This window comes from Phyllobates terribilis, unplaced genomic scaffold, assembly GCF_046119375.1.
Source record: "Phyllobates terribilis strain yellow unplaced genomic scaffold, ASM4611937v1 Scaffold_4__5_contigs__length_816908805, whole genome shotgun sequence".
NCBI classification, from domain to species: domain Eukaryota; kingdom Metazoa; phylum Chordata; class Amphibia; order Anura; family Dendrobatidae; genus Phyllobates; species Phyllobates terribilis.
The window spans coordinates 705,974,054-705,998,008 of NW_027362764.1; the positions used below are offsets into that span (position 1 = coordinate 705,974,054).

The 23,955-nt window shown below is 45.6% G+C and overlaps 1 protein-coding gene across 1 annotated transcript in view; it reads right to left on the reverse strand.

The window, feature by feature from the left end:
* MATN2 (matrilin 2) overlaps nucleotides 1-23,955 on the reverse strand; it is a 164,401-nt gene that overhangs the window by 38,433 nt on the left and 102,013 nt on the right. Inside the window, 2 exon segments of the mRNA XM_073679632.1 lie at nucleotides 2,668-2,790; nucleotides 4,825-4,947. Of these exon segments, the coding sequence (XP_073535733.1) occupies nucleotides 2,668-2,790; nucleotides 4,825-4,947 (246 nt within the window).

Sequence of the window (23,955 nt, forward strand, 5' to 3'; positions counted from 1 at the left end):
GTTGGATGGTGAACGTTGGTGGACAGCCATTTTCAGGTCTCTCCAGAGATGGTCAATTGGGTTTAGGTCAGGGCTCTGGCTGGACCAGTCAAGATTGGTCACAGAGGTGTTCTGAAACTACTCCTTTGTTATTTTAGCTGCGTGCTTGGGGTCATTGTCTTGTTGGAAGGTTCACCTTCCGCCAATTCTGAGGTCCAGAGCACTCTGGAAGAGGATTTCATCCAGGATATCTCTGTACTTGGTCGCATTCATGTTTCCTTCAATTGCAACCAGTCGTCCTGTCACTGCAGCTGAAAAACACCCATATAGTATGATGCTGCTACCACCATGTTTCGCTGTTGGGATTGTATTGGGCAGGTGATGAGCAGTGCCTGGTTTTCTCCACACATACCGCTTAGCATTATCACCAAAAAGTTCTATCTTCGTCTCATCAGACCAGAGAATCTTATTTCTCATATTCTGGGAGTCCTTCGTGTGTTTTTGAGCAAACTCTATGCGGGCTTTCATATGTCTTGCACTGAGGAGAGGCTTCTGTCAGGCCACTCTGCCATAAAGGACTGACTGGTGGAGGGCTGCCATGATAGTTGACTTTGTGGAACTTTCTCCCATCTCCCTACTGCATCTCTGGAGCTCAGCCACAGTGATCTTGGGGTTCTTCTTTACTTCTGTCACCAAGGCTCTTCTCCCACGATTGCTCAGTTTGGCTAGACAGCCAGGTCTAGGAAGACTTCTGGTGGTCCCAAACTTCTTCCATTTAAGGATTATGGAGGTCACTGTGCTCTTAGGAACCTTGAGTAATGCAGAAATTCTTTTGTAACCTTGGCCAGATCTGTGCCTTGCCACAATTCTGTCTCTGAGCTCCTTGGGCAGTTCCTTTGAACTCATGATTCTCATTTGGTCTGACATGCACTGTGAGCTGTGAGGTCTTATATAGGCAGGTGTGTGCCTTTCCAAATCAAGTCCTATCAGTTTAATTAAACACAGCTGGACTCCAATGAAGGAGTAAAACCATTTCAAGGAGGATAACAAGGAAATGGACAGCATGTGACTTAAATATAAGTGTCTGAGCAAAGGGTCTGAATACTTATGACCATGTGATATTTCAGTTTTTCTTTTTTAATAAATTTGCAAAAATGTCTACATTTCTGTTTTTTTTCTGTTAAGATGGGGTGCAGAGTGTACTTTAATGAGAAAAAAATGAACTTTTTAGAATTTACCAAATGGCTGCAATGAAACAAAGAGTGAAAAATGTAAAGGGGTCTGAATACTTTCCGTACCCACTGTATGTCCACTGATAATAAAGTTGCAAATTTTCTATTTAACCAATTGGGCGTGTACCACAGAACTCCTCTGTGGGCGTTTGCTTGCTTTCCTCTGATGCTGGCCAATCAAAATTTGGTGACACCCACACAGAAGTTCTGTGTATACGCCCAGTTGGTTGAAGGGAAACTTTACATCTTTATTATTCGAGTGCATAGCTTTGGAACGAAGAGGAACTGAAGAAAAAAAAATACTGTCCAAGAATTAGTGGAGCAGCGGCAATTGGAGGAGATAATCAGGTTATAGTAAAAATAAATTTCAGTAAATACTATGCAACAAATACATAGCTCCACGTCATGTGGCACGGGTGAAATTCAGCCTGGGGCACAATGATGGGTAGAGGACATCATTGTTGGACCTGGGGTCTTGTGAGGGTCCAATAATGTAGGAGTGCTGTGTTACACCCATGACGGAAAATATAGAAAAAACTGAGGAAACAGAAAATGATACCAAACTGACGCCGCCTTACCATGATTGCTGTAAGGATATGTGCACAATACATTTTTTTTCCGGCAATTTTTGAGCAGGTTAGTTTAAAACAATTGCTGAAGAAGCGCTCTCAAACTCTTTAAAAGGATCTTCCCTGCTATGGGAAAAACGACTTATGTTTAGGCTTTTGGGCGTCTTTTAAACACTTCAGGCCCTCAAAAACACCAAGTGGCTAAAAGAAGTGACCTGTTCATTTGTCTGGCATTTTCCGCTGGGAAGATCCATACTTTACAATACAGGTCAATGGAAAGGCTAAAAACATTGTCAGGAAGACACATGGGTGTCTTTTTAAAGTTTTTTTCGCTTAAAAAATAAAATGATAGTTTTATTCATTGCTTAACGGATGTCAAAAACTACAAAAATCGCAGCCCCCCAAAAAAGCAAAAACAAACATTTACAGAAAATGGCAACCAAATGACATAATAAAATCTCTGTAATATAAAAAAAATGCAGGTTTTTCACTAAAGACTCCAGTTGAGTTGTCCTGCTTGAAAAACTCATGTTTTTGACCACCGTAAAAATTTTTGTGTGAACACACCCTTAGATGTCAGTGATATTGAAAGAAAAACAACCTCCACGAACAGAGATAAAGCTGCATAAGAGCGAAGATTATTCCAGAAATGATGTGAAATCTTGCTGCCCGTGTGAAGCTTTTTCATTATTTTGGCCTCCGTTACTCCATCTCTGTGAATTCCCCTCCACCAATGTTGGCTGCCAAGAGGCTACGAAGGATGACGTCAATATGTGATTCTCTACAACGACCTGCGCATGTAAACACTCAACATAGAGCAAACACTCGGCCATTATTTACTGGGATTTGTACTACGGTTTGTCATGAACAGATTAACAGTCTCTTACTCTGACAGGACTTTTTATCATCCCAAAGAAAATATCCTTCGAAGCACTGACACACGTACGAGCCTTCCGCATTGACACACAAGTGCTCACAGCCGTGTTCATTCACAGCGCAGTGGTCGATGGCTGAAACGAGAAATACTAGTGTTAGATACCAGCGAGTATGTGACGAATCACAACCACAGTTTATCATATACCGCAGGGCCGGAAGATCCACCATAAGCTTGTATTCTGTACAGAGGTGCACAAAGTCAGTGAGGATTCATACCTTAAAGGGGTTGTCCTAGCTTGTGAAAGTGATGACTTATCCTCAAGAAAGGTTATCATTATCAAACAGGTGGAGGATCGACAACGGGTACCTCCAACAGCCAGATGTAAACAGTGAACAGAGCCAGAACAGCACCGCTCCATAATCTGTGTCGTGGTGAAGTACTGCAGTTCAGTTCCTCTAAAAGTGAGCAGGAATTGAGCTGCAGTTCTCAGGAATGGCCATTGTGCTGTTCCAGCACCTACACTGGTGACGTCCAGATGAAAACATCTGATTGGTGGTGTTGCCAGAAGTCGGACCTGCATTAATCTGATATTGATGACCTCTCCTGAGGATAGCTCATCAATATTAAATGCCTGGACAACCCCTTTAAATAAGATAGACGATAAGATTAGGTATGTTAGAATGTGCACCGTATAAAGCTCTTCATATTCAAACAAACTGTGCTGAAAAGACTGTAGACTGAAAGACATGCTACGCCTTTACGACACATTTCCTATTACAGCAACATCTGGGAAGGACTAATCTAAGACACATCCCTACCACTCCGTTCACTAGACTGGGCTGATGTCTAATTCCAGATCTGTCAGCAGGTTTTCACCCCGCAAACTATTTATATGGGCATGTAGCTCTTTCAAAGACAAGTCCGGTAATACCTTTACATGGCCAGTCCACGCCTCTGTTAGTGTGAAATCAGCATTTGAATAGCTATGCAAATGAGGCTGAAGAGCTATTTGTAGATCTGAAGCCTCTGCCACTCCAGCTCTATTCCCCACTTGGCACCGCCTCATCCTGCTCTGCTGTGTGACTTCAGGCAAAAGAGTCATGTGTTGAGAAGCTGTCAGTCAAACAGGAGGCGGAGAATAGAGCTGGAGTGACAAAGGCTTCAGATCTATCATGGTCCTTCAACCTCATTTGCATATCAATTCAAACACTGATTTCTCAGTAGTGGATGAACGGACTGGCCATGTAAAGGCATTGCAGGACTTGTCTTTGAATGAGCTACAGGCACACAAATAGTTTTGTGGTGTGAAATCCTGCTGACAGATTCCCTTTAAGCACAGAATAGTGATTAGAGGTTGTGGACAAAATTGGTGGTATCATTTACTAGATCCAGCTTTCTCATTTCCTTGGGAAGCAAGGTGATAAAGGAAGAGCTACAGGGGGTATTAAGGTGTTGTGCTGCTTTTTAACCCATCATAAATGGACAGAAATTAAATGTGAAATAGGCCCTTGCCAATGTAGATAGGATAGTGGATAACTTACTGTTCTCTGGGGGTTCTACTGTTCGGACCCCCACCAATCCCAAAAGAATGGCTTTGAACAGCCCCCCGTTTGAATGGAGTGGAGGTTGTGGGTTTATACCTCCACTCTATTCATTTCCTATGGGATAGCCGGAGATAGCGAAGTACTATCAATGGCAGTTCCATTGAGAATTAATGGAGTGGAGGTGCGCATGCTCAACCTCTGCTCTACTGCTTCTCCAGTCTCGGTATTGGTACGGGTCCTAGCAATCGGACCCCCAGAAATCGATACACAATCCCTTATCATATTGATAGGGGGATAGTTTATTAACCTAGTACAATCCCTTTAAATTGTCCACACACTTTAGAAAGATGTTTGGATTGGGCATGAAAATGCAATATGCTCGATCCTTCCTTGCTGAAATTGGCCAACTTTTCTTCAAAGTGTATGAAGGCCTTTAGTATTCGGGGAATGGAGTGTCTCAATGATAATGCCCTTCCCTTTCTTATTCCTAAGCATCACATTACGCAGCATGCTTGTGTAGATGCAGCATAACTGTTTATTGCAAATGGTTGTCGGTGCTAATATCGCGGCGTAACAAAAGTAGCAGTAAAATATTCTTATCACATTTGAAGAGATCTGCTCACCTCTGCAGCTCTTCTTATCGTCCCTCAGAACAAAGCCTTCATAGCAGCGGCACGTATATGACTCATCTGTGTTCGTGCAGACATGCTGGCATCCATGGTTATTTTCTGAGCAATGATCCACTTCTAATAATAGATAACAGAAAAAGGACGCATAGTACATATATTACAGTATATTCTTTTAACAATTTTGTATTGGGCCTAAAAAATTTTAATTTCTTGGGCCAAAGTGTTTCATAAAATAAATTCTAAAACAGCCATTCATATTGTCTGTACCTAATTATACACTGTGTTCCAAATTGTTATGCAAATAATATTTTCTCAGATTTTCCCAAATTACCTATATGAATTGCAGTCATTGTAATTTTCCAGTCAAATAACTATTAGAGTACAATTGAAAGGTTTTTGTACAAACTGCCTATGATAACAGTATATTTTTAAAAAAATTAAAAACTCAAACTGCACTCAAAATGCATGTTCCAAATTATTATGCACAGCAGAGTTTTCAACCTTTTCATTTTAATAAAGAACAAAAAAAATGGTTATTTTTGAAATTATAAGCATTAGCAGGTTATTACAAACTGAAATCAAACAGTTTTCAACTCAAAACTTTATTCTAGGTGATGTTACATTTGCACATAGGACCCCTTGTTCGAAAGGAGCTTCTGAACTCTCTCGTCCATTGAATTTGTCAGGTTTTGGATGGTTTCTGCTTCAATTGTTTTGCATGAGGACAGAATACCCTCCCAGAGCTGTTGCTTAGATGTGAACTGCCTCCCGCCATCATAGACACTCCTTTTGATGATTCTCCAGAGGTTCTCAATGGGGTTGAGGTCAGGGGAGCATGGGGGCCACACCATAAGTTTGTCCCCTTTTATGCCCATAGCAGCCAGAGATGCAGATGTGTTATGTGCAGCATGAGACGGGGCATTATCATGCATGAAAATGATCTTGCTGCGGAATACACGGTTCTTCTTCTTGAACCATGGTAGGAAGTGCTGTTAGAGAAACTCAAAATACATTATGGAGTTCATCTTTACCCCTTCAGGGATCCTAAAGGGGCCGACAATCTCTCTCCCCATGATTCCAGCCCAAAACATTACTCCACCTCCTCCTTGTTGGCGCCGTAGCCGTGTTTGCATGGGGTGTCCATCAACCAGCCATCCTCCACTCCATCCATCTGGACCATCGAGCGTTGCACGGCACTCATCGGTGAACAAAACAGTTTTGAAGTCAGTCTTCATGTATTGTTTGGCCCACTGGAGCCGTTTCTGCTTGTGTGCAGTGGATAGAGGAGGTCGACAGGATGGCTTACGCACAGCTGCAAACCTCTGAAGGACCCTGCATCTTGTTGTTCGGGGGACGTTGGAGGCACCAGCAGCTTCAAAAACTTGTCTGCTGCTATGACAAGGCTTTTTTGCCGCTGCTCTTTTAACCTGATGTAATTGCCGGTAGGAAAGAGTCCTCAATTTTCCCTTATCAGCACGCACACGTGTGTACTGTGAATCAGCTACATACTTCTTGATTGTGCGATGATCAGGATGAAGTGTCGTGGCAATGTTGATTGTAGTCATGCCTTGACCTAAACACTCCAAAATTTGTTGCTTCTCAGCAGCCGACACATCCTTTTTCTTTCCCATTTTGGCAGAAAATGTAGGCTGCTTAATAATGTGGGACAGCCTTCTTAAGTAGTCTTGCCTTTCATTGGACACACCTGCCAAACTATCTAGCACAGGTGTCTGCAATTGCTTACAGTGATATAAAGAGCCCTGACACACATCACCATCAATGAGTTTAACTGACAAACAAAAAAATTCTTACCTTATCACTCCTAAACACTTTTTGCATAATAATTTGGAACACCGTGTATAATCATCATTTATACAATCATATCATCATCGTTTTCTTAAAACATTATAATTTTTATAATTAATATGCATTTTAATAAATAGCAGTGAAATCTGTCAGCAGTTTTTTTTCTATTTAATCTAAGGGCGGAATGAGGTAGGGGCTGAGACACTGATTTCAGTGATGTATCACTTATTAGGCTGTGTGCTGTTGTTTCCATACAATGTGTTTTATCAGCTCCTGTGCATCCTGGTCTAACCCCGCCCCCACCACTGATTAGCAGCTTACTGTCAATATACAATGTACATACAGAGGTGCGTGTGGGCGGGGTTAGCTTTCTCAGCTCTGCTATATGCTACATCTAAAACTCTGATTGTATCACAACTGCTGCACACAGTAAATTAAGTGACACATCGCTGGAATCAGTGTCTCTTTCTCTACATTAAGCTGCTCTCAGATGAGGTAGCAAAAACCTGGTGACAGATGCCCTTTAAATGCCCTATGTTTCTGGAAACAAAATGTGCACATAGACAGAGACAGTAGTGGGGGAGGCTTCTGCTGCAGACAATTTTCTAATAGCCAGAGATAATAAAGTGAAGAGGAGGAGGAGAGACATGGCTGAGCTTCCCAGACACACAGAAAACAGTGTGCACATTAACTCTTTGAGGACTGTAAGTTTAATCAAACTGGTTTCAATTTAAAACTAGAATACAAATATATCCCCATGGCACTCAAACAGTTAAAGTCAAGGATAGCAGTGGGGGGAGGCTTCTGCTGCAGCAACTTGTCTAATGGCCAGATACATAATAGTAAGGAGGTCAACTGAAGGGCCAGGGTCATAGTGAGCAATAGTCATTGCATAGTAGAGTTGGCAGCAGATGTATTATTTTGTGCATATTAAAGTGATTGTCCGGGAATAAACACCACTCTTCCTAATGGAAAGTGTTACTGCAGTCCAGCCTCGTTCACATTAATAGGGATGAACTGCAATACCAGACACATCCCATGGACAGGAGTTACACTGTTTGTGAAAAAAAAACAACGGATGGGTCCAATATTGTCCAAAATTGGAACAAGTGGAAAAAAAAGAGTCTAACAAAATCTAATTACACCGCTGACTCTGTTGAAGGAGGATAGACATAAAAGAGAGCCTTATAGGATAAAATCATTATTTTATGCTTTCTTTCAAGAGTTTATCCAGCTCGGAAAAAAAAAAATTATTTCATATGTTTATAATTAAAATTGTATGCAATTAATTATATACTGTTATTATTGTTCATGATACTCTGCCGTCAGCACTTCTTCCAGGTTCTAGCAGCTCCACCGATGTCTTGGGTTTGACACAGATGATCTCTTCCCGTTTTAGCATCTGTGCTGCGTACGAAGGGGGCTGGCTGACTGCTCATTTCAATAGGTAATCCAGCCATCTTATCTGTCTCAGCCAATGACTATAATACAGAAGGGGGTTGGCTCACTTATTAAAATGAGCAGTAAGCCAGCTCCCTTCACAAATAGCTCTAATGACATGAAAATGCTTTTTTTTCCACGTATGAGAAAATCTGACACCTTCAAGAGCTAAGGCATAAAAAATAACCCCAAAAATATGGGAGCAAAGTTTTTATCAGATAACCACATTCTCCGACCCTCCTGCCCCAACCATTGCATGTGATTGTGTGCAGTGAGACATTATGTAACATCTACATACATTCGATTAGTGCGATATTCTTTTATATTTGTATAGTACAAGTACAGACACAAAGAGCTATTAAGTGCATGGAGGGTGTAGGAACAGATGCTGCGAAGGTCCTGAATTTGAAGAAAGTTTTATATGTGCAAAAAGGGAATAGTTAGATAAGTGAGGTGAAACGATAGGCCAGTCTAAAGAAATGCGTTTTTAGGCCACGCTTAAACCTGTGGGTATTGGGAATTAATGGAATTGTCATGGGTAGTGCATTCCAAAGAATTGGTGCAGCACGTGAGAAGTCTTGGAGGTTCGGATTATTGAGGATGTTAGCCTTGTGTCATTAGCAGAACAGAGGGAACGGGTAGGGTGATAGACAGAGATGAGGGAGGAGATGTAGGGTGGTGCTGAAACGAGGAGAACTTTGTGGGTAAGAGTGATAAGTTTATATTGGACTCTGTAGTGGATGGGCAACCAGTGCAAAGGCTGGCACAGGGTAAAGGCAATGGTTGAGTGGTTGGAAAAGAATGTGATCCTGGTTGTTACATTCAGAACAGATTGGAGAGGGGAGGGTTTAGTAAGAGGGAGACCGATTAGTAGAGAATTGCAATAGTTCAAATGTATTTAGATCTGCACGTTATATTATTGTGCAATTATCATTAAACTCCTCTTGCCATTTACCCATGTGGTAAGGCTGAAACCCAACTCCGACCTGTGGCCTACCACAGCTACGCTTCTGCGTACATACATATGTGGCACCCCAGGGGTCTGGTTTCCACAGTAACAGCAATGTTATGTCTGAGAGCAGGTGGGAGGTCTCTTGGTCAGGGATCCTGTGCATGCCACACCTCCTGCCCAGTCCTGGGAGGGGAAGAACTTCCCCTATATAAACCTAGGGCTGAGGCAGGGTTAGTGAGTAGAGAAGAAGTAGAGAAGAGAAGCAGATCTAGGAAAAGAACATCAGGAGCTCTGTGGGAGCAGTGCTATAAGGAGTCAGGGGCTGGCAGCTGCAGAGCTCGCCCTGACTGAGAAGCTATCACCGGACCCGGAGTCCGAGGCTGTGGGGACTAATCTTTACCCAGCAGCAGAAACCGCCCGGCAGGGGATTTCAGGTCCTCTGGCCAAGAAACCCGAAGGCACGGTCACACGCGTGGGACCAGCACCGCCGTCGTGGAGCGGACGCCACTAGAAGGCCCCGAGTCACCGGCCATACGGGTGAGCACCACACGGTACACTCAGGGACATGGGCTACTTATACCCGCCTCTAGCAAGGTAGCCAGAAGAGTACAGTCAGTTTGGGAGGACTACAACTCCGCCTGGCCAGGGGAGATCCCATCTGCTCAAGGACTGACCAGGCCCCGATCGCTAGCCAGTACTCCGGGAGGGTCTATCTTTATCACCAGTAAAGACCCTGAATTACACCGCATCGTCTCTGAGTGATTCCTGCTACCCCCATCATCCACGTCGGCTGCCCTGAGGCCATACCCCTCCCGTTGGGGGTGATACTATCACGCTGCACAATCCTACCACCGGCCTCAGCGGTCTGCCCTGCAGCGACAGCTCCTTCGCTGCATTCAACGGGTGGCGTAGTCGTCCAACATCTACCGCTAATACATCGCCGCTCAGTTTGACTCCCTGGGCACGGACCGGGTCACCGCCACGAGACTACAACCCTCAACAGATCCGGCTCCGGGTAAGCTCCCGTGCGCGCGATGCCGCGCGACCAAGGCCCAGGGGTGCGTCAACTTTTGGCGTAGTCGGCAGGATCTCGTGCCCGCAACCACCGGGTACTGCGTGCCTGAAAAAGACTGTTCAAACTTACCAGTGGTGAAGATTCCCGCCATCCGGCGCCATCTTCTGTCTTCTTCCCGCCAACCGTGGAGTTTTCCCGCCGTTGGACGCCATCTTGAAGACGCCGCGCGGGAAGAAGAGGGGCGTGGACTCCGAAAGCGCGCGAGAACTGAAGCCCCGCCTCACGTCTGGACGTTGCGTAAGGTCCTGGAAGGAGCCCAGCAGACGCCGACGTCACAGGAGCGCGACGGAAGGTCCTCAACCCTGACGATCCACTGCGGAGCCGCGGCCTACGGAAGAGGATCATCGCAAGGTAGGCCACGGTCCACTAGGGGGGAGGAAGATGTCGGATACGGAGGAGAGCTTCACTGCCTCAACCCCCGCCAGCGCCACCGCTGCTGCAGTCATGCCTTTCACCATGACCTATATCCCGGGAGCGGCCTGGCTACCCCAGTACTCAGGGGAGTCACATACCCTGCATGACTTTAGAGAAAAGCTGAATAGCCTCTTCCAGGTGTATCCCCTCACAGAAGAGCAAAAAGTGAGCATCCTGGTGGCCCAATTAACCGGGGCAGCCCAAAGGGAGGTAAAGTCCTGGCCACCTGGGGGAAGGACTGTTGCAGGGATACTAACCCGGCTGAGGGACACCTTTGATACCCGCACCTCAGCCGAGATCAAGCTTAGATTCTACGGGTGCAAGCAGCGAGCACACGAGAGTATAAGGGACTATGCCCTGAACCTACAAGAGGCCCTGAGAGCCATTAAGCAGACCGACCCTGACGGCGTGGGAGACGAGGACAGGCTGTTGACTGAACAATTTATAGAGGGTTTATATTGCAATGCCCACCGAACCCAGTTGCGGGCAATGGCCTTACAGGACCCTCATCTGGGATTTGCACAGTTCAAGGACAGAGCCATCCGGGTGCTCCGAGAACCGGCACCAGGTGGCGTTGTAACCCACAGACGCCCCACTACCACTTACCACCAGGAAGCGGCACCCTTGTCGGCAGGGCCTGTGGGAGCTGATGCGCAGGCTTTGAACAATGACCCGGCTCCAGACCTGCACCATCAGGTCCAAGAGCTAGCTAAAAGCGTTGCCGCGCTAACCCGAACTGTGCAGTATTTACAGGTTTCCACTCCAGGAAAGATCCAGCTGGCATCCGGACCGGAGGACATCCCGTGGCGTCGACCAAGGAGGACCCCACCGGCCAGAGGAAGACCCAGCGACCGATACAACGAGGACGGACAACCCATCTGCCGCCGCTGCAATCAACCCGGACATATGGCAAGGTACTGTCCTTTAAACTGGCACAACCTGGGGTAGAGGGCCAAACCCCAGGAAAAAGATCATCAGGCCCATCGAACTGGCGCGACAAATATGTGGGAGGACGTCCAGTCTTGCCTGTGGTACTGGATGGCATCCCTATGAGTGCCCTACTGGACACCGGGTCACAGGTTACCACTATCCCGTACGTGCTCTTCAAGCAGTACTGGAATGACTCGGATATCACCCGCTACCCTGACGACGACTTGAGTATCATCGCCAGCAATGGTCAGCCCGTGCCACAGATTGGATTTAAAGAGGTGACCATTAAAATCGGTAGAGTCGAATTGGCGGCACAGGGACTGATCATTGTAGACATTGACAAGTGCGAGAGTCACCCAAAGATAACTCTAGGAACTAATGTAATTGAAAATTGTCTTGCAGAGGTGATTTTCCTTTTACAGCAGGTTGCCAAGAACGCCAGCTCCGGCCAGCAGCGAGTGCTCCAGAAAGAGATCCGGGCACTGATGCGACGGCAACAGATAGAACTCTCCGGTGGTGAGATTGGTAGCGTAAGAATGTGTGACCCTTTTCCTATTGCCATGCCCCCAAAAAGTGAAATGATGATTTGGTGCCGGGCAGCTATTGGTCTGAGAGGTAGAGATTACCAGGCAATGGTAGTACCAGTTTACTCAGACAGTAGGCCCACCATTTTGACAGCACAGGGGGTGGTCAATGTACGCCATGGGAGGGTGCCCGTTCGCATAATAAATATCGGGAAGAGGGAAGTGTACCTGCCCCGGTATGCCACGCTAGCCAAATTGTATACCATCAATCAAAATTCCATACAGTCCGTAGAACCCTTGCCTCCATCTTCCCCGGAGGAAAGTAACGGCTCTAAGGAAACAATGAAGGACTGGTGTCAGCAACTACATTTGGGTACTGACTCCACTCCTTCACACCAGAGACAGGGAGTCTATCGGGTGGTTCAAGAGTACGAGAGAGTGTTTAGTAAACACCCGTTAGACTTCGGGCGAGTCAAGGGGGTAGAACACCACATCCCCACGGGAGACCATCTTCCCATAAAAGAGAGGTATCGACCCGTACCCCCTGCACACTACCAACACGCCAAGGGGATGCTTAGGGACATGAAGGAGGCTGGGGTGATCAGGGATAGCTGTAGCCCCTGGGCAGCTCCACTAGTCTTAGTCAAAAAGAAAGACAACACCATGAGGATGTGTGTAGATTACCGGAAAATCAACCGTATCACACACAAGGATGCGTACCCCTTACCAAGGATAGAGGAGTCTTTGGCTGCTTTAAGATCTGCTAACTTCTTCTCTACCTTGGATCTCACTAGCGGGTACTGGCAGGTTCCTGTAGCAGAGGCGGACCGGGAGAAGACCGCATTCACCACCCCGATGGGACTTAGCGAGTTTACCTGCATGCCGTTCGGACTCTGTAACGCACCAGGAACCTTTCAACGATTAATGGAGTGCTGTCTGGGCCACAGAAACTTCGAGACGGTCCTGTTGTACCTGGACGATGTCATCGTATATTCCAAGACTTATGAGGACCACCTGAAACACCTGGCGGAAGTGTTCGAAGCTCTGGCAAACTACGGCCTAAAGGTAAAACCCTCCAAGTGTCACCTCCTAAAACCAAAGGTGCAGTACCTGGGACACGTGGTGAGCGCTGACGGAGTGGCTCCCGACCCTGATAAGATCACCGCAATTAAGGAATGGCCAAGTCCCTCCAGTGTAAAGGAAGTGCGGCAGTTCCTCGGGTTGGTAGGCTACTACCGAAGGTTCATACCCGGTTTCACCAAGAAGGCAGCTCCTATGCAGGACCTCCTGATAGGCCAGTCCAGAAAGGCCAAGAACCAGAAGCCACCCTTCAGATGGGAGAAGCCGGAAGAAGAGTCCTTCCGCCAGCTGAAGATGGCCCTCACGGGGGATGAAATCCTGGCGTACCCGGATTACAGCCAGCCCTTTATCCTCTACACCGACGCCAGTAACATCGGGCTAGGAGCCGTACTGTCCCAGATCCAGCAGGGGAAAGAACGGGTAATTGCTTACGCCAGCCGAAAACTGCGACCCACCGAAAGAAACCCTGAGAATTACAGCTCATTTAAGCTAGAGTTCCTGGCAGTGGTGTGGGCAGTCACCGAATGCTTTAAGCACTACCTCGCTTCTTCCCGGTTCACCGTGTACACGGATAACAACCCGTTGGCACACCTGGACACGGCAAGACTCGGTGCCCTAGAGCAGAGATGGATGGCCCGTCTATCCAACTACGAGTTCACAATCAAATACCGGGCAGGACGCTCCAATACCAACGCGGACGCCCTGTCCAGGATGCCAAACCTACCGGACGTAGGAGAAGATCCAGAGGGACTGGAAGAAGTCGAACTCCCCGCGTTCCACCGTCATGGGACTATCCAGTATTCCCATCGGGTAAGGAGTAAGCAAGCCGCTACGTTTAACCCCTTGCCTCACTACAACTGGGAGGAAACGCAAGACAGTGACCCTGCCGTCCGGCTGGTAAAAGAGATGCTGACTCGGCCAGAGGCTCGCCTTGACCCAGACGCTCCGGAGGAAGCCAAGCAACTGTGGGCTGAGAAGAGTCGACTGTTCCTTTACAAGGGGAAGTTGTGCCGCAGAATGGTTAACTCCCGGACGCATGAACTAATCTGGCAAGTAGTGGTGCCACGGAGAGACGCAGCCATGGTGATGGAGGCATACCACGACGGGGCTGGACACTTCGGATGGAAGAAGCTGGAGTTCCTGCTGCGTGGGCGGTTCCACTGGGTAGGCATGAGGGGAACCATCGAGAGGTGGTGCAGAGACTGTGGTCTGTGCAACCTAAGAAGGAAGGACCGTGCCAGCCAGAAGACTCCCCTGCAGTCCATCGTCACCCGGCAGCCGTTGGAACTGGTAGCCTTGGATCATGTAAAACTGACCCCAAGCAGAAGTGGCTACGTCTACGCGTTAACCATTGTGGATCATTACTCCCGGTTCTTGGTTGTCGTCCCCGTTAAGGACTTAACGGCTCAAACAGCAGCTAGAGCCTTCCAGCAGCACTTCTGCCGTCCACACGGGTACCCGGACCAAGTGCTGACGGACCAGGGACCTGCCTTTGAAGCGGAGGTCTTCCAGGAATTCTGCAATCTGTATGGCTGCCGGAAGATAAGGACGACACCCTATCATCCGCAAACTAATGGACTTTGTGAGAAAATGAACCAGGTGGTAATGGATCTCCTGAAAACGTTGCCCCTGGAAGAACGCAGTCTGTGGCCTGAGAAGCTGCCCGATCTAGTGGACCTATACAACCACATCCCGGTAGGTTCCACCAACTGTACCCCGGCTTACCTAATGAGGGCGAGACCTGGTAAGTTACCTGTTGACCTGGAAATGGGAGTCCTGACACCCGAGGACACTTCACCAGAAGCAGACTGGGACACAGAGAGGCAGCAGCAGTACCGGAAAGTACAGGAGAGCGTGGAGCGAAGTCTCTGTCAGGCTAGGGAAAGACAAGAGAAAACTTACAACCAGTATGCTCCCGCTGTTCCCCTGGTACCCGGAGAGCAGGTCTTGAAGAGGAAAAGACGGCTCCACAAGTTGGACGACCAGTGGGAGAAGGACTCGTACACCGTACTGCCCTCAAGCCACGAGAACCCGAAAGTCTGTACCATCAGTAAAGACGGAGGGGAGACCATAGCCATTGTATCCCGGGATCACCTGAAGAAGTGTCCTGAACAGCTACGGAACCCTGAAGAGGAACAAGAAGACCATCGACCCGTAGAGGAAAGGGAAGATATGGTTAGTACTGTGCTCGGAGACTTCCCTCGGTCCTGGACTCAAGTCAATGGTGCAGTTGTGGTACCCGTCCTCACGTTCCTCCAACCAGCATCCCAAGTGCCTACGGAGCAACAGGTAGAGCTGAAAGAGCAGCCGGTCCAGGAGGCAGAAGACTCCACACAAGCAGAACAGGACGATCAACCCTCTGCTTATAGTGAGCCTGCCGTACCCCTAGTGAGCCAAAGAGCCGGTAGACAGCTGCCCAGTTTACCCTTGACAGCTCCTACACCCTGTAGTTCAGGGCTAGACAGTCAGCTCCGTAGGTCCACTAGGGCCACTAGAGGCCAGTTACCCGCACGTTGGAGGATTTGAAGTGTATAAATTGTTTTATTTGTGGTTACCTGTTTTTCTTGTTGCTTGTGTATAATTATGTGTTTCTAGTTATTTATAGGAGTCCTTGGTGGATTTACCGGGAATCCTTGTACATGGTTGGAGCGTAACCTAGGAATGGACTAAAGACTGTTAAGGACTCGGGGCAGGACAGACCCCTACCTGGTTACGTCTCCCTGTTTTGGTGAAATGGACACCTTGCTTTTCTTCAAAAACTGCACCCGGTTGCGGACACGCCGTAACCATCTTTATGTGTTTTTCTTATTGTATTATTATTGTTTATACCTTGTTATGTTTTTCTAAAAATATGTTTAGTCCCGGAGTACTAAATTTCACTAGGGGGGAATGTGGCACCCCAGGGGTCTGGTTTCCACAGTAACAGCAATGTTATGTCTGAGAGCAGGTTGGAGGTCTCTTGGTCAGGGATCCTGTGCATGCCACACCTCCTGCCCAGTCCTGGGAGGGGAAGAACTTCCCCTATATAAACCTAGGGCTGAGGCAGGGTTAGTGAGTAGAGAAGAAGTAGAGAAGAAAAGCAGATCTAGGAAAAGAACATCAGGAGCTCTGTGGGAGCAGTGCTATAAGGAGTCAGGGGCTGGCAGCTGCAGAGCTCGCGCTGACTGAGAAGCTATCACCGGACCCGGAGTCCGAGGCTGTGGGGACTAATCTTTACCCAGCAGCAGAAACCGCCCGGCAGGGGATTTCAGGTCCTCTGGCCAAGAAACCCGAAGGCACGGTCACACGCGTGGGACCAGCACCGTCGTCGTGGAGCGGACGCCACTAGAAGGCCCCGAGTCACCGGCCATACGGGTGAGCACCACACGGTACACTCAGGGACGTGGGCTACTTATACCCGCCTCTAGCAAGGTAGCCAGAAGAGTACAGTCAGTTTGGGAGGCCTACAACTCCGCCTGGCCAGGGGAGATCCCATCTGCTCAAGGACTGACCAGGCCCCGATCGCTAGCCAGTACTCCGGGAGGGTCTATCTTTATCACCAGTAAAGACCCTGAATTACACCGCATCGTCTCTGAGTGATTCCTGCTACCCCCATCATCCACGTCGGCTGCCCTGAGGCCATACCCCTCCCGTTGGGGGTGATACTATCACGCTGCACAATCCTACCACCGGCCTCAGCGGTCTGCCCTGCAGCGGCAGCTCCTTCGCTGCATTCAACGGGTGGCGTAGTCGTCCAACATCTACCGCTAATACATCGCCGCTCAGTTTGACTCCCTGGGCACGGACCGGGTCACCGCCACGAGACTACAACCCTCAACAGATCCGGCTCCGGGTAAGCTCCCGTGCGACCAAGGCCCAGGGGTGCGTCACATACATTGTAAAATATCTGCCCTTGTTTGCATAACCTCAGTATAAATGGAATGACAACCTTTTTCCTTTGTTGAAATTCCATGTGGAACATCACAACTAACCATATGATTTTCCACGTAAACAGCAGCAGATCTGAACTCTCTGTGGGACCTGATTGCCAAGGTCAGTCCTGGAACAATTAACCAGCCGTGTAAATCTGCCACTACAAGTTAATGGTGTTAGACATCATTTGCCCGGAGACAAAAACTCTAGGGGTCCCTGATTTCACCTAGACACATGAGCGCTGACCTAATAGGCTTTATCTGGCAAGGAAATAACTAGGGTGAGGTAACAGAGACGATTGTGCAAAATGTCAGACCCCAAGATGACCGCTCAAACATGCACTCGTAACCTTTACTACATAAACGCCATTTACTTGGAAGACACCCTAAATTTTATGGGAATGCATGTACAACTTTATTTAGATCATACTCGCCAACTTTACTTCCCCCAAAAAAGACAACTCCCATAGCAAAGCACGCTGCACTCCTGATTATCCCCCAGAAGTATTGCAAAAAGGTGGTAAGTATGATTCACGCCAATCACTATTCAAAACTAGATTATTTCTGGGGTGAAATATTGTTGGCATTCCCAACATTTCTCTACATGGCTGCCATCCCTTATGGCCCATCTCTTCTACTAATGGAGAACTTATGTTAAAATATCTGGTATTATGCATGTATTTGGATTATAAATATGTTCCTTAAAGAGGTTGACACCCGGCACACCCGCCGATCAGCTGTTAATTCAAATAATAGGGTTGTGACTATGTACATGTGTTGTTTCCTAAGACAACAAGAAGTTAAAGTCTAAAAATGTCCCCGTGTCCAGTTTGAAAATTGCAAGAGTTTTTATTTTTAATACAGATTGTGATGTTAAAAAGAAAAAAAATGCCAGAAATGAAAAAAAATACATTTAACACAAAAACGTGACTTAAACAATAGGTCATTTTCTGACTATAGCTTCCCTTTTTAATTAATGACATCACTAGGGGGAGTTTATGGCATAATATTTTGCTATTGAATTTATTTAAAACAATGTATATATCAAATGTATACCATAAGCTCATGGGCTCCCCCTAGTGGTGGCTGCAAGAAGACAGAAGTTTGTTATTTAACTCTACCTCTATGCATGGGGATTTAGACACACAATTATAAAGATTTTATAAAAATGAACATAGTTTGAAGGGTGGATATCAGCCTTAAAGATCAGATTGTCTGTGGTCCTCCTTTATTACATAAATCCGAAATACATGTCTTTGCACTAATGGACTAATAAGATACTGATTGAATTTAGTGGAGGAGGAGTGGACACCCATTTATTTTAGTAGCTGCTGTTCTAGGCTTGATTTTACTAGCCTGTTCTTTTCAGAAGGCCACAGCCCCACTATCAGTATTTGATCAGTATTCGGTCAGTATTTTTTCTCAGGAGTGGGAGCCAAAACCAGGTGAGGAACAATCAGAGAAAAGGTATAATAGAAACAAGTCACCAATTCTGCATTTATCACTCACTCCTGGTTTTGTCACCCACTCCTGAGAAAAAATACTGACCGAATACTGACCAAATACTGATAGTGGGGCTGTGGCTGAAGTCTCATTATCATCACTGAAAGGATTACAATGACAGATAACACCTCTATTCAGAGCTGATAACACAGGATCACAATAGGCCATGTCACTCCTGACAATAAATCTGTCAAATGTACATGTGTTATTTCCTTCTAACAATAGAAAGTTAAAAGTCTAAAAAAAGCCCCAGTGGCCAGTGTGAAAATTGCAATATTTCTTTTTTTACATTTTTAATGCACAGATTGTGGTATGTAAAGACCAAAACCCAAAACATTGCCAAAAATGTTTTAAAAAATACATTTTACACAAAAAACTGATTTATATAATAGATCATTTTCTGACTATGCATTCCATTTAAGAACAGCAAAAAATATCCCACCAGGTACCCACACAACTAAAAAATGAAGTGGGTGATGGCAGGGGACAGAAGGCGCTGCTCTAGTGGATCCCAGCAATCGGTCTACGAGCCTGTACGATTATAAAGCCCAGTATTCCAGGTGCAGGAAGACTTTAGATCACTCTGTAATTCTGCTCATTTATATTACACTCATAAACCAGAAAGGATGAGCACAGCTATGGATCCCTCCCAAACACAAACTGGGCAAATGGTGCATGATTTACGAGGGGAGAATGACAATTGGATATGATATGAGCACATTCCATATAACAATAAGTTCTTCTGTTTCTGCAATGTATGACAGCTCTGTGTAATAACTCTCCAAGAGTTTCCTACACTCAATGCTTTATACAAGTTACTACCTGTGGATTGTTCTTGGTGAAAATAATCCTGCGTCATTTGATGTAGTGCGGGTGGTCCTGTTTATTTCAACCGGGTTTGTTAACTTTGTCATTATACAGTGCACCCTCAAGTTACAAGACCAATGTGATATCATAACCCTGTAGAAATCCTTTAACGGGTTCCAAACACTCCCCAAATTTCAATGATATATATATATATATATATATATATATATATATATATATATATATATGTGTATATATATATATATATATGTATATAGGGTGGGCCATTTATATGGATACACCTAAATTAAATGGGAATGGTTGGTGATATCAACTTCCTGTTTGAGGCACATTAGTATATGGGAGGGGGAAAACTTTTCCAGATGGGTGGTGACTATGGCGGCCATTTTGAAGTCAACCAATTTGGATCCAACTTTATTTTTTTCAATGGGAAGAGGGTCATGTGACACATCAAACTTATTGAGAATTGCATGTGAATAAATTTGACGCGTACCTGATGCCCCGCGTCTATGAATTCATAGAGAGGCTGCTCATAGAACCGGGGAAATTACCTTTTATATTGAGATTAGCAGCTTTTACATTATGATGTACAGTATTCAGTCTGCTGTAATACAAATGAAAAAAACCCCTAACCTTATGTGCAGAGCAGCAGCTTCTCCTGACATACATACAGTCCATGAAGGACAGATAAGGTGCATTGATGCGCATGTACTACAGGTAGAAATGAAAAATGTAAATGTAGGTAGCTGTACAGAACATATAGTGCAGGCAGAGAACATTACAGTACACCTAGTACCGGTAGAAAAGTTTCTTGCATGTAGTAGAGGAGAACAGCAGTACAGTACATTCAGTACAGAGAGCAGTACCGTGCCTAGTACAGGTAAAGATCATCACAGTCTAGTACAGGTGGATAGTAATACAAAATAAAACTGATAATTGTAGAATTACTTACCCTTCTTACATCAGAATGAAACTGTGGAGAAAATTCTAAAACAGTGATGTAATTATTGTATATTATATGAACATGTGTGTGTGTGTGTGTGTGTATATATCTATATATACAAAATACATATATATCTACACTGCTCAAAAAAATAAAGGGAACACTTAAACAACATAATGTAACTCCAAGTCAATAACACTTCTGTGAAATCTACCTGTCCAGTTATGAAGCAACACTGATTGTGAATCAATTTCTCCTGCTGTTGTGCAAATGGAATAGACAACTGGTAGAAATGATAGGCAATAAGCAAGATACCCCCCTATAAAGGAGTGGTTCTGCAGGTGGTGACCACAGACCATTTCTCTGTTCTCATCCTTTTTGGCTGTTGTTTTGGTCACTTTTTCATTTTGCCATTGCTCTCTCCCCTAGAGGTACAGTAGCATGAGGCGATGTCTACAGTACAACCCACAGAAGTTGCTCAGGTAGTGCAGTTCATCCAGGATGGCACATCAGTGCGAGCTGTGGCAAGAAGGGTAGCTGTGTCTATCAGCACAGTGTCCAGAGCATGGAGCAGATACCAGGAGATGTGGAGGGGGCCGTAGGAGGGCAACAACCCAGCAGCAGGACCGCTACCTCCTCCTTTGATCAAGAAGGAACAGGAGGAGCACTGCCAGAGCCCTGCAAAATGTCCTCCAGCAGGCCACAAATATGCATGTGTCTGCACAAACGGTTAGAAACCGACTCCATGAGGGTGGTATGAGGGCCCGACGTCCACAGATGGGGGTTGTGCTCACAGCCCAACACCGTGCAGGACGCTTGGCATTTGCCACAGAACACCAGGATTGGCAAAGTCGCCACTGGCGCCCCGTGCTCTTCACAGATGAAAGCAGGTTTACACTGAGCACATGTGACAGAATTGACAGAGTCTGGAGACGCCGTGGAGAGCGATCTGCTGCCTGCAACATCCTTCAGCATGACCGATTTGGCAGTGGGTCAGTAATGGTGTGGGGTGGCATTTCTTTGGAGGGCCGCACAGCCTCCATGTGCTTCCCAGAGGTAGCCTGACTGCCATTAGGTACCGAGATGAGATCCTCAGACCCCTGGTGAGACCATATGCTGGTGCGGTTGGCCCTGGGTTCCTCCTAATGCAGGACAATGCCAGATCTCATGTGGCTGGAGTGTGTCAGCAGTTCCTGCAAGATGAAGGCATTGAAGCTATGGACTGGCCCGCCCGTTCCCCAGACCTGAATCTGATTGAGAACATCTGGGACATCATGTCTCGCTCCATCCACCATCAGACTTTCCAAGAGTTGGCGGATGCTTTAGTCCAGGTCTGGGAGGAGATCCCACAGGAGACCATCCGCAACCTCATCAGAAGCATGTCCAGGCATTGTAAGGAGGTCATACAGGCACGTGGAGGCCACACACAATAGTGAGCCTCATTTTGACTTGTTTTAAGGACATTACATCAAAGTTGGATCAGCCTGTAGTGTGTTTTTCCACTTTAATTTTGGGGGTGACTCCAAATCCAGGCCTCCATTGGTTAATAAATTTAATTTCCATTGATGATTTTTGTGTGATTTTGTTGTCAGCACATTCAACTTTGTACAGAACAAAGTATTCAATGAGAATATTTCATTCATTCAGATCTAGGATGTATTATTTGAGTGTTACCTTTATTTTTTTGAGCAGTGTATATACAACCCCTGGCAAAAATTATGGAATCACCGGGCTCGGAGGATGTTCATTCACTTGTTTAATGTTGTTGAGAAAAAGCAGATCACAGACATGGCACAAAACTAAAGTCATTTCAAATGGCAACTTTAGGGCTTTAAGAAACATTAAAAGAAATCAAGATTAAAAATGTGGTACTCAGTAAGGGTAATTTTTTTAAAACCAAGCAGAGGGAAAAAATTATGGAATCACCCTGTAAATTTTCATTCCCAAAACTAACACCTGCATCAAATTAGATCTGCTCGTTAGTCTGCATCTAAAAAGGAGTGATCACACCTTGGAGAGCTGTTGCACCAAGAGGACTGACATGAATCATGGCTCCAACACGAGAGATGTCAATTGAAACAAAGGAGAGGCTTATCAAACTCTTAAAAGAAGGTAAATCATCACGCAGTGTTGCAAGAGATGTTGGTTGTTCACAGTCAGCTGTGTCTAAAATCTGGACCAAATACAAACAACATGGTAAGGTTGTTAAAGGCAAACATACTGGTAGACCAAGGAAGACATCAAAGCGTCAAGACCGGAAACTTAAAGCAATATGTCTCCAAAACAGGAAATGCACAACAAAACAAATGAGGAACGAATGGGAGGAAACTGGAGTCAATGACTGTGACCGAACTGTAAGACATCGCCTAAAGGAAATGGGATTTACATACATTAAAGCTAAACATAAGCCATCATTAACACCTAAACAGAAAAAAACAAGGTTACAATGGGCTAAGGAAAAGCAATTGTGGACTTTGGATGACTGGATGAAAGTCATATTCATTGATGAATGGCAAATCTGCATTGGGCAAGGTGATGATGCTGGAACTTTTGTTTGGTGTAGTTCCAATGAGATTTATAAAGATGACTGCATGAAGTGAACATGCAAATTTCCACAGTTATTGATGATATGGGGCTGAATGTCATGTAAAGGCACTGGGGAGATGGCTGTCATTACATCTTCAATAAATGCCCAAGTTTACATTGCTATTTTGGACAGTTTTCTTATCCCATCAATTGAAAGGATGTTTGGGGATGATGACATCATTTTTCAAGATGATAATGCATCCTGCCATAGAGCAAAAACTGTGAAAACATTCCTTGAACGAAGACACATAAGGTCAATGTCATGGCCTGTAAATAGTCCGGATCTCAATCCAATTGAAAATCTTTGGTGGAAGTTGAAGAAAATGGTCCATGACAAGGCTCCAACCTGCAAAGCTGATCTGGCAACAGCAATCAGAGAAAGTTGGAGCCAGATTGATGAAGAGTACTGTTTGTCACTCAGTAAGTCCATGCCTCAGAGACTGCAAGCTGTTATTAAAGCCAGAGGTGGTGCAACAAAATACTAGTGATGTATTGGAGTGTTCTTTTGTGTGTTTGTTTTTCATGATTCCATAATTTTTTCCTCAGAATTGAGTGATTCCATAATTTTTTCCCTCTGCTTGGTCTGAAAAAAATTACCCTTACTGAGTACAACATTTTTAATATTGATTTCTTTTAGTGTTTCTTAAAGCCCTAAAGTTGCCATTTGAAATGACTTTAGTTTTGTGCCATGTCTGTGATCTGCTTTTTTTCAACAACATTAAACAACTGAATGAACATCCTCCGAGCCCGGTGATTCCATAATTTTTGCCAGGGGTTGTATATATGTGTGTGTGTGTATATGTGTATATATATATACAGTGTTTTCTGGTAGTAATACAATAATGGAATTTATTCTAAGTCAGGGCATAAGTACGCCAGAAACGTGTAATTAAACTATCATGTATATGTGGGCAGCACGATGGCTCAGTGGTTAGCACTGTTGCTTTACAGCACTGGGGTCCTGGATTCAAATCGCACCAAGGTGAACATCGGCAAGGAGTTTGTATGTTCTCCCCGTGTTTGTGTGGGTTTCCTCCGGGTTCTCCGGTTTCCTCCCACACTCCAAATACATACTGATAGGGAATCTAGATTGCATCTATATAAAGGAGTAGTATGAAGGGATGTTAAGAAAG